Raw genomic sequence first — 13,357 nt, 5'->3', positions numbered from 1 at the left:
ATTGCCGGTATGGGCAGGATGCCAATGGAGACTTTGGTTATGCCTTGGTTGTGCCCAAAACAGAGCATGATTAACAATATGGACCGTTGTTATTGTACAATCCGAATTTTAGAAACATAAACACAGTGTGATTTTTTTTATGAAGTCATTCAGTTCCACTTTATGTTATTCATTTTTATGTTGGTTCACTTCTCAATGCATTTGATGTGTTTTTCTTTTACTTATTGAGTAAAATTAGCTTATTAATGCCCTACAGTCTCCGAAACACATCAAGGTCCATATTTCATAACTGTTTCATGCCTTATTAACTGTTTCGTTTCCCATATAGACAATCAAAGGCATTTATATCTGAATAGCTGAGATTTCTTATGAAGACTCGGGTCAGTGTGCTGGGCATCGGACCTTGTCTAATTCCTCTTTTCAAGTTCCCACCCATCCCTGCTGTTCTTAAAGCCCTTGTGTGTTTTTGGCAATGAGGCCTGAAACATGTATAGATTTTGGAGGGGCTACCACTAAGCCTGCTAATCTAACCACAAAGAGAAGGAAGGGAGAAGGAGAAGAGGATTAGGATGAGGAAAGTCAGAAAATAAAATACCAAGCGGCCGCACATCCCCAGGGACAATCTCCAACGAAGATTAGAAAATCCCCACGGTGGCCACACTGACAGTGGGAAGCCCATGCGAATAACTGCTAATGTTCAAGTGCTGGAATCCATAGGGGTCAGAGGCGTTGGATGTGATAATTACACTTTCTGCTGAGTGCTCCTTTGTGGGAAGAATATTGAAGATAGTATTAGTGAATGGAGGCAATTGGGGTTATTATGGTTTTGAAAATGAAGATTTCTGAGGAAAAATTCAAGGATTCTTCTCCATAAAGTGGACTTCACTGGAGATCAATAAGTTGAACATCCATGTGTACACAATGTACAAGAACGGGCTGGTGCAAGATGAACATTTGTGATTAAAAAGTATATAAATTTGCATTTTTTTTTTAAAATGAGCAATCGTTTCACTAGAAAAGACCCTTATTCCTTAGCTGGATCGTGTAGAGCGCTTTGAAGCTGCATTGAAACTGCAGTTTGGACCTTCAACCCGTTGACTCCCATTGAAGTCCACTATATGGAGAAAAATCCTGGAATGTTTTCCTTAAAAACCTAAATTTCTTTTCGACTGAAGAAAGACATGGATCTCATGGTCATCTTGGATGATGTGGGGGTGAGTAAATTGTCAGGAAGTGAACTAATTCTTTAACCATCTTTATAAGTGAGTCATTGATTCTTTCGATCAACCAATTAGTTCTAAAGCACTGATTTATACAGGAACAAAACACCACTACTTCGTATTGTGCAAAAGTTTGTTTTAACTCTTTTCAAAATAAACTTAGATTTTGGCTTTCGTTGCCTTTAAAATAAAAGACCAGCAAAAAACTTTATGCTTGAGTCAAAGTTTGTAAATGAAAATGCTTTAAAATTACTTAAGAATTATAATTTAGTCCAACAAGAGACTTTATATGCAAGCATTTTCTTTTGTTGGATTTTAAAACATTTTAACTTTTAGTTAATTAAATGTTTTTGACAGCTAGTTTTTGCAGTAGCTTTCATTAACGATTTATAACGTTGGTTTTTGCTGAAGTGATGCTTGTTATTTCTGTTTGGGTCACTGGAAAAGATTTATGTGTTTCTTTGTATTCATCACTGAGCCAGCTTACTGAAATAAGAAACCAATATTGTCTGTAATCATCATTAAGTCAGGGCCATTACCCTTCCCCTCTCCCCCAAGTAATTTAGAGGAGACAAGAAAAATTGGAAGTAATTAAAAGAAAATGAATGACGTGAACTGGCATCCTGTGGCGTTACAGAAAGCAGATTGTATGGAAAACTGATACTAATTGTCGGACACAAACAAACAAATCTTTCACTGCAGACTCACAGTAGATGCTACATAGAAGAAAACATCAGGGTTTCATCATGGATATATTCATGAATATTTGAATACTTTGATGAGCAGAATGGTCCTGCTCTCAGTTTCTCTACCCTTAAGGATCCGAGGTACCACTTCTCGTTCCTCATTAGAATATGTAAATGAAGTAACCAGTAGTCATTCTCCCCTCTTGTTTTATTTCTATCTTTCTCACTCCATCTCTTTCTTTTGTCAGAATAGGATGAGTGGAGCCAGTGCTCCCAGAAGGAGTAATCTTTAAAGATTTTCCTGGTGGCTGGCAGTGGAAAAACACTTTGTTGTGGTTGAAACATTCACAAGAAACAATTTTCTCTTCTATTTGCTGTTTAAGACCCAGATATACCCAGATATTTTCATATCCGAAAGGATAGTTCACCCAAAGATCATTGAGGTCCAAAAGTCTGAGATCGAAGATGGAAATCTGCGATTCAAAATCCATTTTAGGGCTAAAAACATGAAAACTGTTAAAACTAAGAAATTTTGAAGCTCATGGAGCTTGAGTTAAAGGGACAGTTGAAAATTCTGCCATTATTTACTCACCCTCATGTCGTTCCAAACCCATAAGACCTTTGTTCATCTTCTGAACGCAAATTAAGATATTTTTAATGAAATCTAACAGCTTTCTGATGCATTGTGTTACTCTCATAAACATGCAGTGAATAAAGTCTATATTGCGTTGGTGTCTATGTAGGGTCAGAAAGCTCTCAGATTTCATCAAAAATATCTTAATTTGTGTTCTAAAGATGAACAAAGGTCCTACTGGTTTGGAACGACATGAGCGTCAGTAATTAATGACAGAATTTTCAACTGTCCCTTTAACTCAAGCTCCATGAGCTTCAAAATTTCTTAGTTTTAACATTTTTCATGTTTTTAGCCCTAAAATGGATTTTGAATCGCAGATTTCCATCTTCAATCTCAGATTTTTGGACCCCACTGTATGTGGCGCTTTTGTCCTTCTGTCACAGTACAGATGGAGGGCGTTAAAGTGGCCTTAGACACCAGGGTGACCCCCACAAATATCCCCCACTTTGCCACAGGGCTCAGGACCACCACGCTTGCCTAGTGAATGCCATATGGTTGCCGATGGATACAGAGAACGGGAAATAGATTCCTTTGCTCCTGATGGCAGGAGTACCACACGTATCATTTATTAATCAGTCACCGGTTAGACTCTGTAATTAGTAAGGGCAACAACAATTATTAGTACCTAGGGTTCCTGTCTAAGTTGATTGTGATTTTTGGCCTCATAATAGCAACAGTAGACACATTTCAAAACACATTCTTAAAATAATTCTTTAATGCATTTGATGTCTCGCTTCTTTTTTCCTCCCTTTGTTCTTGTTTGAAAATTGTGTCAGTGTCATTTGTCTTCAGAGGAAGCATCAAAACATTGCTTTTCATCTGTGCATTATTAGCAGATTGCTACGATAACAAGCAGATGATTAAGATCATTAATGGTTATTCTGACCTTTCTTTGGTGTTGTTTGAAGCTGAAACTGAAAAGGCTCATCATAAACTCACTCAGATATCAGTTCAAAGCAGCTCAACTAGATGGAAGATACTGGGATAAAGTAATGCATTTTTAAAACTTATATATGCTTCTACAGAACTTTTATTAAATTAATATTCTGGATTCAAAATACAAATGATGGCTTTTGTGACATAAAGTTAATTACCACCAAAAATTGGGGCAATTTTGGGAGCAGAAACGTTAGTAAACACTTTTCATGCCAAAGACATGATTAACCGGTAGAAATTTGTCAGCCGGTAGAGATTTTTTTCTTTATCGCAGTTACACGCTCATGTTGCTGTGCTACGTGGTCACGAAAACGTATCGCTTGCATGCGTTTTTAAGCATTACAGTTTAAAAACAAGTGATTTTAAGCTGTTAAAAATGCAAGTTTCAGCGAAAGAGAATTCATTTCACTATATACACTACTGCTCAAAAGTTGGGGATCAGTAAGACTTGTAATGTTTTTTAAAGAAGTCTATTATGCTCATCCAGGCTGCATTTATTTTAGTAAAAATACAGAAGAAAACTGTAAAATTGCAAAATGTTATTACAATATAAAATAATGGGTTTTATTTTAATATACTTTAAAATATAATTTATTCCTGTGATGCAAAGCTGAATTTTCATCAGCTGTATATTTCTAGAAAAATTTCTATTTTAGAAAATCTTTCACTACTCTTGATTAAATAATTTTTGTAATTAGTAATATATATTTTATTTTCTTAATTAATTAGAGACTGTTTACAGTAAGCTTGAGTCGTTTTTTATTTTTGAATTTAGGCTAGTATTAATTTTTTGTGATATTGACACATTGACTCTTAAAAATAAAAGTTCCGAAAGGTTGTTATTGCAGTGATGCCATAGAAGAACCATTTTTGGTTCCCCAAAGAACCTTTCAGTGAACAGTTCCTAAAAGAAACATTTTGAAGAACAATCTAAACTTTTTGGACTATAAAGAAACTTTTCTGCATTTGAAAGATTCCATGGATGTTCGAGGTTCTTCATGGAACCAATGGCACCATAAAAGAACCTTTATGTTTAAAAGTGTACCATTAATTTTCCCCACAAGGAGTCTAAATGCTGCCGGATGTTGAGTGAAATCTGTGCTGAGAAACTCCTTTAGTGGCTGCGTCGTCATGACAAGCGGCAGCATGTTTACATCCTGCCAGGATGGCATCTAATGTTAGCTGTGGTCTACTAAAAGCTTCAAAGGCATCAGGGCTAAAGTGGAGAGAACAAAGACGCAGGTCTTTAGGAAGTGTTATTCGTCCACAGGCATCTTCCCATTATTTTGTCCTCTTCTTATCACTAGGAAAGCAGTGAAGACTTAGGGTGTACTCACACTAGGCACGGTTGCCATGAACTGACCCCGAGTACGATTTTCCACCCTCCCCACTCCCCCTCTGGCCTGCACTCACATAGGGTTTCAGCATTCGTGCCGGAGCACGCTATTTATGGCGTCATTATGGTGTGACGGTTTCAGGATAAACAGGAATAGCGGCGCTCTCGCTGAACGCAATTTAGTCTATCGCTCTTTTTACTTTGTGGATAGTAATTTTGAGTCGTTTGTTCTGCGGCGGTCCACAGCCTGCTGTTAAACAGGTCTATCGCCTTTGTGGCACGAAAATTTTCGCGCAATCGTGCTGCTCGTATGAGGAGGTTTGCAAGGTACCAGCTGAAGTGCAGCAAGGACTTTGCAGCTTTGATTACGGACTATAAAAACGTTGATTACCTCGCAAAAACGCGACGTCACGTGTCCCGGTTAGCTCTCACACTGCATGCGAACCCCGCCTGAGTCCAATTGAACCGTGCTCTGGCCCACGTCTTCCATGCTCTAGCCCATCTCTTCCAAGCGGGCCAAGGACGGCTAAACGAGCCGCGCCCGGGCACGGTTCGGAGCACTCACACTAGTCAAACGAACCGGGCTTTGGTGGTCAAACGCACTCGGGCATGGTTCAAACTGCCTAGTGTAAGTACACCCTTACATTGCTTCTTTTGTTGCCCTTCGACTGAAAATTACAACCAAAAGCCACACAATGTGGTCATCGAATCAGTATTTTTTTTGGGTAAAAATAGCAACAAGTAGCACCAATAGCTCACCGAGTGCAACCATTTCACGTCATCAAAATAAGGCCCCCCCCCCCCTCATAGTCCTAAATATGTAGTAAACGATGTGGATTTTTTAAATAACTTAAATTGTTCATGTGTTTCTACTACATGTTTTAGTTAGAGACATAATTTACGTTATGTTAAGCCATACAAGTGGTCATATTGCCCACCCCTACTTTTAGGTAATATTAGATACTTCGGCCTTTCTCAGTCAGTAACATAAAGCAATGCTTTATTGTTTCTCACTTGCTCAATTTCTCTCTCATTTGCTCTTGTCAGCATAGTCGTGTGATATGTCCCAGAGGGTTACGTGTCAATGACGATTATGGGACTTAAGGTGTTGACTCTGACCAGGCTAATTAGTTTAGATGTATGATTTAGTAGCCCTTTGTGCTCACACAGTGCGGACATGCAGCTTTTCAGCTGTTTATCATATTGCTGATCAAGGCAGAAAACACCATTCGCTTCTGATAACTGCATGTTCAATATTTGCCCTAGGAAAATGCCCCTCTGCAACTGCTGCCGGCATCATTAAAACTCGCGAATCAATTGTTGTAGGTGCCATGGCCTATATGTTCCACTTCAAACAAGTAGGGAATGATGGATACTGATGTTGACCAAATCCGACGCAAGTCCATTTGGCCACAGTCTATCACAAAAGGGCCTGATGTACAGTATTCAACTGGAGAATCCACATATCCCCCCACCTCACTTTAAACTAGCTGGCAGATAAAGGTCTTCTCCCTGAAAGAGGCTTGTCAGACCATTTGCATCTGAATGCCAACTGCTGTTGGCAAATTCAAGGAGACTTTGGAAAGTTTGCATACTCAATTGGAGGGTGGACGCACATTCCCCAAGCCATGCCAGCATAGTTATGAGGGCAGGAAGTAGACGGATGGCGGTACTTTAGAGGCCCGGGGCATGGAAGTCGGGTCAAGTGCACCCTATTTCACCTGCGTCCAATGGCTCTTTGCGGTTTCTGTTGTTCTGCCATGTTTAAAGGTGCCATAGAATGCATTGAAATAATATTTTAAATTGTTCTCTGATATCTACATAGAAGTTATATGGCATAGGAAAGGGCAAAACATTTCCAGAAATGGTTTTACAAGTCAATTTACAACCCTAGAATTTGTCCCTAGAATGAAATGGTCTGTTATTCGCTTATTTGGAAGGCTCGTGGATATTAATGTGAGCTCTGCTCTGATTGGCTGTTTCACAGAGCTGCTCATCTCAATAGCTTGCACATGGAGGAAATATTTATTTAATTACGGAGCTCTAGCCGCTTTTAATATGCGGTTTGTTGAATCTGCCGTTTTGAATCCCCGACATTTTACTCTCACTATAATAATTGCATGCGCTCTGTGTAACGTTATACTGCAGCAACACAAGTACTTACCACACAAGTTTTGATACTTTAGTGATGCTCAGGATCTGTAAATCATTCGTCATCATCAGCGTAGTCATCTCTCTCCCTTTATGTGGTAAGTGAAATCTAACTGCAATGTAACAGGCTACCGCTAGCATTAAGCTAACCATGTCCCTTCAGTAGCTCGTGTTATTTTACTGATGTACTGACGTTACTGGTGATTGGGCGATGCAAATGTTGGGGGCGTAACTATTAACGATCAGGACTATTGCGTAATAGTTCGTGTTTTGTTGGAATTGACCTATTTTTCGGTGGTCTTTTGCAAACACCAGAATTATATAAGGAGGAGGAAATGGTGGTGTTTGAGACTCATGGTATGTCATGTTCATGTACTGAACTGTTATTATTCAACTATGCCAAGGTAAACACAGTTTTCCATTCTATGGCACCTTTAAGACCTTACGTAAAAATCATTATTACACTAGTTTGTCAATGAGTCTGTCAGTAGTGCATGCATTCCTACAGAGCTACTTTTCTTTGGTCTGATTTTGTTTGACATTTGTTACAGAAACCAACCAACTAAAAAAATATATAAAAGAAAAAGAAAAAATGTCTTGAACATGTTTTGTTGACAAATGTCAACAATTATTTTGCCATTCAAGCAAATAAAGCAACACATTATTATGTTGAAAACATACAGTTTTTTTTAATTAATAGAAAGTTCAAAAGAACAGCATTTATCTGAAATAGAAATCTTTTGTAACATTATACATGTCTTTATCATGACTTTTGATCAATTTAACGCATTCTTGCTAAATAAAAGTATTAATTTCTATAATTTTTTTCCCAAAAAAAAAGGTGTATAATGCTGTTACAAAAGCTTTTTATTTCAGATAAATGCTGATCTTTCGATCTTTCTATTCATCAAAGAATCCTGAAAAAAAAATTTGTTTTAAATATTGACAATAATAATAAAAAAACGGTTTCTCGAACAGCAAATTAGCATATTAGAATGATTTCTGAAGGATCATGTGACACTGAAGACTAGAGTAATGATGCTGAAAATTTTGCTTTGATCACAGGAATAACTTACATTTTGGAATATCTTCAATACACTGTAAAAAGTTTTCACTAGTTTCAATTTAAAAACTTAAGTTTAGCAGCTGCCGTAAGATTTTAAGTTAAATCAACTTAAGTCATTTAAACTCACAAGTTATGTCAACTCATTTTTATTGTAATAAGTTAAAATGACTTGTAGTTTTAAGCTGATTTAACTTAAAATCCTAAGGCAGCTGCTGAACTTAGGTTTTTAAGTTGATTCTGGTGAAAACTTTTTACAGTGTAGAAAACAGTTACTTTAAATAGTAAAAATATTTCACAATTTTATTTTGCTGTACTTTGGATCAAATAAAGGCAGGCTTGGTGAGCAGAAGAGACTTCTTTAAAATACATAGACAAATCTTACTGTTCAAAAACTTTTGACTGGTAGTGTATATATCTTTTTTTTAATTTGTCCCTTATTCTGTATCTTTTTGCAAAAAAAGGGGTAAAACTAAAGTTTAAAAAAGTGTTACTTGTTTTTAATAAACCTTATTCGTTTTTGCCAGATTTATGCTTTAAAAAGAAACATTTGCCTGTGAGGTGAAAAAAAGAAATCTGAAATATTTTCTCTAAAAACAAGTTTTATCAAACATTAATTTATATATATAAGGATATTTGAATGTTTTTGGTAAATACGTTATGTTATATATGTGCACTGCTTGCAATACTCTATGGAACAATGCAGTATTTTTAATAATTTAAAAATGTACTGTACAGTTTATAACTAGCTCAAAATTGAAAAACGTTATTGCATTTTCCCCTACATTTGAATGAGATTTGATGTGAAGTTTAAAATTGGTTTTCTGAGGCCCAAATTGCTTTTTTTTTATTTCTTTCCAGCATTTATTATATCCCTACGTTTGCGTACCATATCTTGTCACCCCAATTTACAATGCAAGCTGAGCAAAACGCTGACGGCAGCAATAACAGGAGCTTTGCGCTAAAGGACAAGCTGGCATGCAGAACAGTACATCAGACACAGAACATCTGATACTGGCACCATTTTACCTCAAGCCCCTTGTCATAAATTATTCTCACTGGTTCGGCGGTAATGAAGAGCCTGTAAAATCACACGAGATTGCTTGAAACTTATCTTTCCATCTCCAAAGAATCTGTAGCAATCAGTATGTCGCAATTAACAATGTTGGCATTCCTTTTAAGGACAAAAACATCTCTTGTTTGTCCAGCTAGAGCTATTTAAGATTTAACTCTTTTCTCAAGCTGTTGTTTTTATCAATTGCCAGCAATGAGTCCTGGAGAGGGAGAAGGAGGAGAGGAGGGGGGCCCGGGGTGAACAGAGCAGCCAAGAGAATTTAAAACAGGAGACCCCCAAGGTCAGACCTCATCCATTCCCCTGAGAGAGAACAATGACGGAGGAGAGAACGGGAATTAACATGGACTGAATGCAGCTGTGTGAGTGTTTGTGAGGGCATGAGAGGAGATGGTGGGAGAAATGGAAAGAGAAAGAGTGACGGGAACAGCATAGACGCAAAAGCTGCCAGATATATGACAAGATTAAAAAATACCCTTGGAGGATTTGTTGATGAGAAGGTCTAGGGATGAGCAGTATCTCAAGGCATCTCTTTCAGAAAGTTTTGGCTGCTAGTTTGGAGGGTGAACTTTGTGGGATCACCTCTGCCCTGAAGACCGCAGGGTGCCTGGATCTACAGCACGCCTGGCTTTGACCACCCTGAGGTAAGATTATGAGACTTAGGAGGATAGGATGAATTTTAACCTCTGGAAATAGCTGATTTCTGCTGTTGCAGCCTGTGTGTACTGAACTTGGAAAAATAAGCTTCATGAGATGGATACTTCCATGTGGATTTGTGTTTCAAGGTTTGACGCTGTGGGAGATGGGTTTCCTGTGGTCTCCAAAACAAACAGTAATTCCTATCCTAGCTCATGTTTCCTTTTGAATGTAACCCATCACAGTTGGTGGTGCGTTGGGTTAATGCTGTGTAAAGAAGCTACAAAATCCTCATATTGTGTTTGATTATCAGTTATCAGACTTTTCGTTTGACCTCCTCAGAGGACAAAGAACAACTGCTGTGGGTTTTATCCAGTAATTCTGGTGTGTTAGAGGTGGAGTGTTTTGTGCTTGTACTGATTTGGCAAATTGACTGCAATTTGCATCTTGTTATATGCGTAGTGCAGCTTTCACAGAGGAAAATGTTTCTTTTCGACATCAGTGAATTACAAATGATGGTCTATAATCGTAGTGTTTGTAACAGGTTGTAAATGTGGCAGCAATTTCCACTTTAATTTGCCAAATTCACTGATTAAATCAGTGGTTCTCAATCGGTGTGTTCTAATGAACATTTGGGAAAAAGCAGCGCAACATATACACTACCAGTCAAAAGTTTTTGAACAGTAAGATTTTGTAATGTTTTTTTTTTTTTAAGAAGTCTCTTCCGCTCACCAAGCCTGCATTTATTTGATCCAAATTTTGCAATATTTTTATTATTTAATATAACTGTTTTCTGTTTGAATATATTTTAAAATGTAATTTATTCCTGTGATTTCAAAGCTGCATTTTGGCATCATTATTCCAGTGTTCGATGTCAACATTTTTATTATTATTATCAATATTTAAACAGTATTTATAAACATATTTAACTGTTGAGTACATTTTTTCAGGATTCTTTGATGAATAGAAAGATCCAAAGTTCAGCATTTATCTGAAATGAAAAGCTTTTGTAACATTATACGCTATACCATTCGAAAGCTTGGAGTCAGTATAATTTTTGGGCAAAAAATTATAGAAATTAATACTTTTATTTAGCAAGGATGCAAAGTGATGATAAAGACATTTATAATGTTACAAAAGATTTCATTTCAGACAAATTATGTTCTTATGAACTTAATATGCATCAAAGAAACCTAAGAAAAATTCTACACGGCTGTTTTCAACATAATAATAATAATAATAAATGTTTTTTAAACAGCAAATCAGAATATTAGACTGATTTCTGAAGGATCATGTGACTGGAGTAATGATGGTAAAATAGGAATCATAGGAATAAATTACATTTTAAAATATATTTACATAGTAAAAATATTTCAAAATTGTTCTGTTTTTGCTGCACTTTTGATCAAATAAATGCAGGTTTGATGAGAAGAAGAGACTTCTTTAAAAACAAAAAATCTTACTGTTTAAAAAGTTTTGATTGGTAGAGTACATACAAAATGCAATAATTATGCATAGGATAGTAAATAGATTTAACTTTTGAAATGCAATAAAATCATCCAATGTGATTTATTTGTAATGTAAAAGGCTAAATTGAAGTGTTTTGGCTTTTAGTATGAATATGTTAGCCTTAAGGTTATCTATAAGCTAGTGTGCTTCAAAACAATGACAAAATGTGCATTTAGAAGACATAAGCATTGAAGACTTACAGTCTCTAACTTCCGCCAATATGGATCAACGATTTTGATGACATCACCCTGCTCTTCAGCTTCTCATCAAACTTTCTGTCCAATCAAATGCTCTCTAGAATCCAAATCGTCCCGTCCCCTACACTATAAATAGACGCTGAAGCTGCGGCTGAAATCATCCACTTGTTCTTAGAATTTGTATTTTCTGCACAGTAGATGGCACATAGTGCACTATATAGGGGATAGGGGACGTTTAGGCATGCAACGATATGCATGCAATGCACTGTGTTTCAAAGCACTTTAGTGAATCTTTAATAATTGCGAATATTATTAATTTATATCTTTATTCTTTGCTTTGGTACGAGTCAGTGTAAAATCCTATATCCATATTCTTAATGATAGTCCCTTAAGCATTTCAAACTGCCCCAGCTCTGGCTGTGAGGTCAACTTTAACATGCATCTGCACATTTCCATAACTAATTTGTGTCAGGCATCGCATACCTTCCTTTTTCCGATCCATTAACGCCCAACTGTCTTCTCTAATAATGACCCTTTCCTCTTCTAACCTTTGGCCCGTATCATTCACCCTCTCTCTGACTCCTTTTGGCCTGTTGCCCGCTGTCATTAGCATCCACACCAGCTGCCATGTGTTCAACCGAGCCGATCGTTACACTTCGGGAATGAGTCGGTCTCTATGCATCATTAATGATTAATTAATGCCAAGCTTCATAAATAAGATCATTTATATGGACAAGCTCCTCAGTTACTCTGCCAGTGGTGACCAAAACCCCAAAGGACTAGAAGTGGAGGGTCATTTGAGAAGGAGTGTGTGTGTATGTGCCACTGTCAGTAAATACCAGTTTTAATTAATGATATATATCTATCTATATATATCTACAGTTGAAGTCAAAAGTTTACATACACCTTGAAGAATCTGCAAAATGTTAATCATTTTAAATAAAAGGGATAAGAGGGATCATACAAAATGCATTTTCTTTCTAGATGGTCAGTGAGGGTTTGAACCTCCTGTAACAGTTGCTTGAGTCCCTCAGTTGTCCTCAGTGTAAAAAGATGGATCTCAATATCATACAGTCATTGTTGGAAAGGGTTCAAATACACAAAAATGCTTAAAAAAACAAAACAAGAACAAATAATTTGTGGGACCTGAAGGATTTTTTTTGAAGAATAGCAGGCCAAACAAGGGACTCACGAACAACTATATTGTGGACTACATGAAAATGTCTTTTATGTGAAATATCTAATTCAGGTCAGTACTAAATAAAAAATAACATGCCTTTTGTATGATCCCTCTTATTTTGGTAAAATAATTAGCATTATGCAGATTCTGCAAGGTGTATGTAAACTTTTGACTTCAACAGTATATATAAAAATTCCACTTACACTTATGTTTTGTTCTACAGGTTGAGAAGAAACCTTAATCTTTCTGACAAGTGTGGGAGGTGGAAGACAGGTTAAAGTCATGGCAGTTGGGTGGAGACCAGCCACCCTTCTCCTTGTCTTCATCCTGACATTCCTCTACCCTTCGGATGAAACCATGTACCTTTCTGGCCAGAGACTGAAGTCTCGTCTTCAGAGGGATCGCCGAAACGTTCGTCCAAACATCATTCTCATTCTTACTGATGACCAGGACATTGAACTCGGTGCGTTGCCCATCTGTGCTTCCCTCTGTATGTGGGTGTGTTTTATAGTATGATTCACGTATAATTGTATTATTTTCTTAGCATAAGGGCATCTTACATATTCTGTCCAGTATCATCAGCCAACTGCTGAGGTCCATTGTGCCAAACATGCTGTTTTTCTACTCGTTTTTTGGCTCTTTAATCACTGAAGTGGCCACATAATGGCCTTGCTGCTGGTCTTTGTTCAGGCTTTTCATTCAAATCCTTTTAGGAAGGAAATTTATGGTCAAGCATC

At 37.1% G+C, this 13,357-nt stretch overlaps 1 protein-coding gene across 1 annotated transcript in view; it reads left to right on the top strand.

The window, feature by feature from the left end:
- Window positions 1-13,357, top strand: part of sulf2a (sulfatase 2a) — a 46,949-nt gene that overhangs the window by 18,491 nt on the left and 15,101 nt on the right. The window contains exon 2 of the mRNA XM_073825690.1: window positions 12,844-13,083. Within this exon, the coding sequence (XP_073681791.1) occupies window positions 12,903-13,083 (181 nt within the window). The 5' untranslated portion in view covers window positions 12,844-12,902. The remainder of the gene's footprint in view (window positions 1-12,843; window positions 13,084-13,357) is intronic.

Source organism: Garra rufa, chromosome 20 (assembly GCF_049309525.1).
Source record: "Garra rufa chromosome 20, GarRuf1.0, whole genome shotgun sequence".
Lineage (NCBI taxonomy): Eukaryota > Metazoa > Chordata > Actinopteri > Cypriniformes > Cyprinidae > Garra > Garra rufa.
This window is presented reverse-complemented; position numbering and strand designations above follow the sequence as displayed.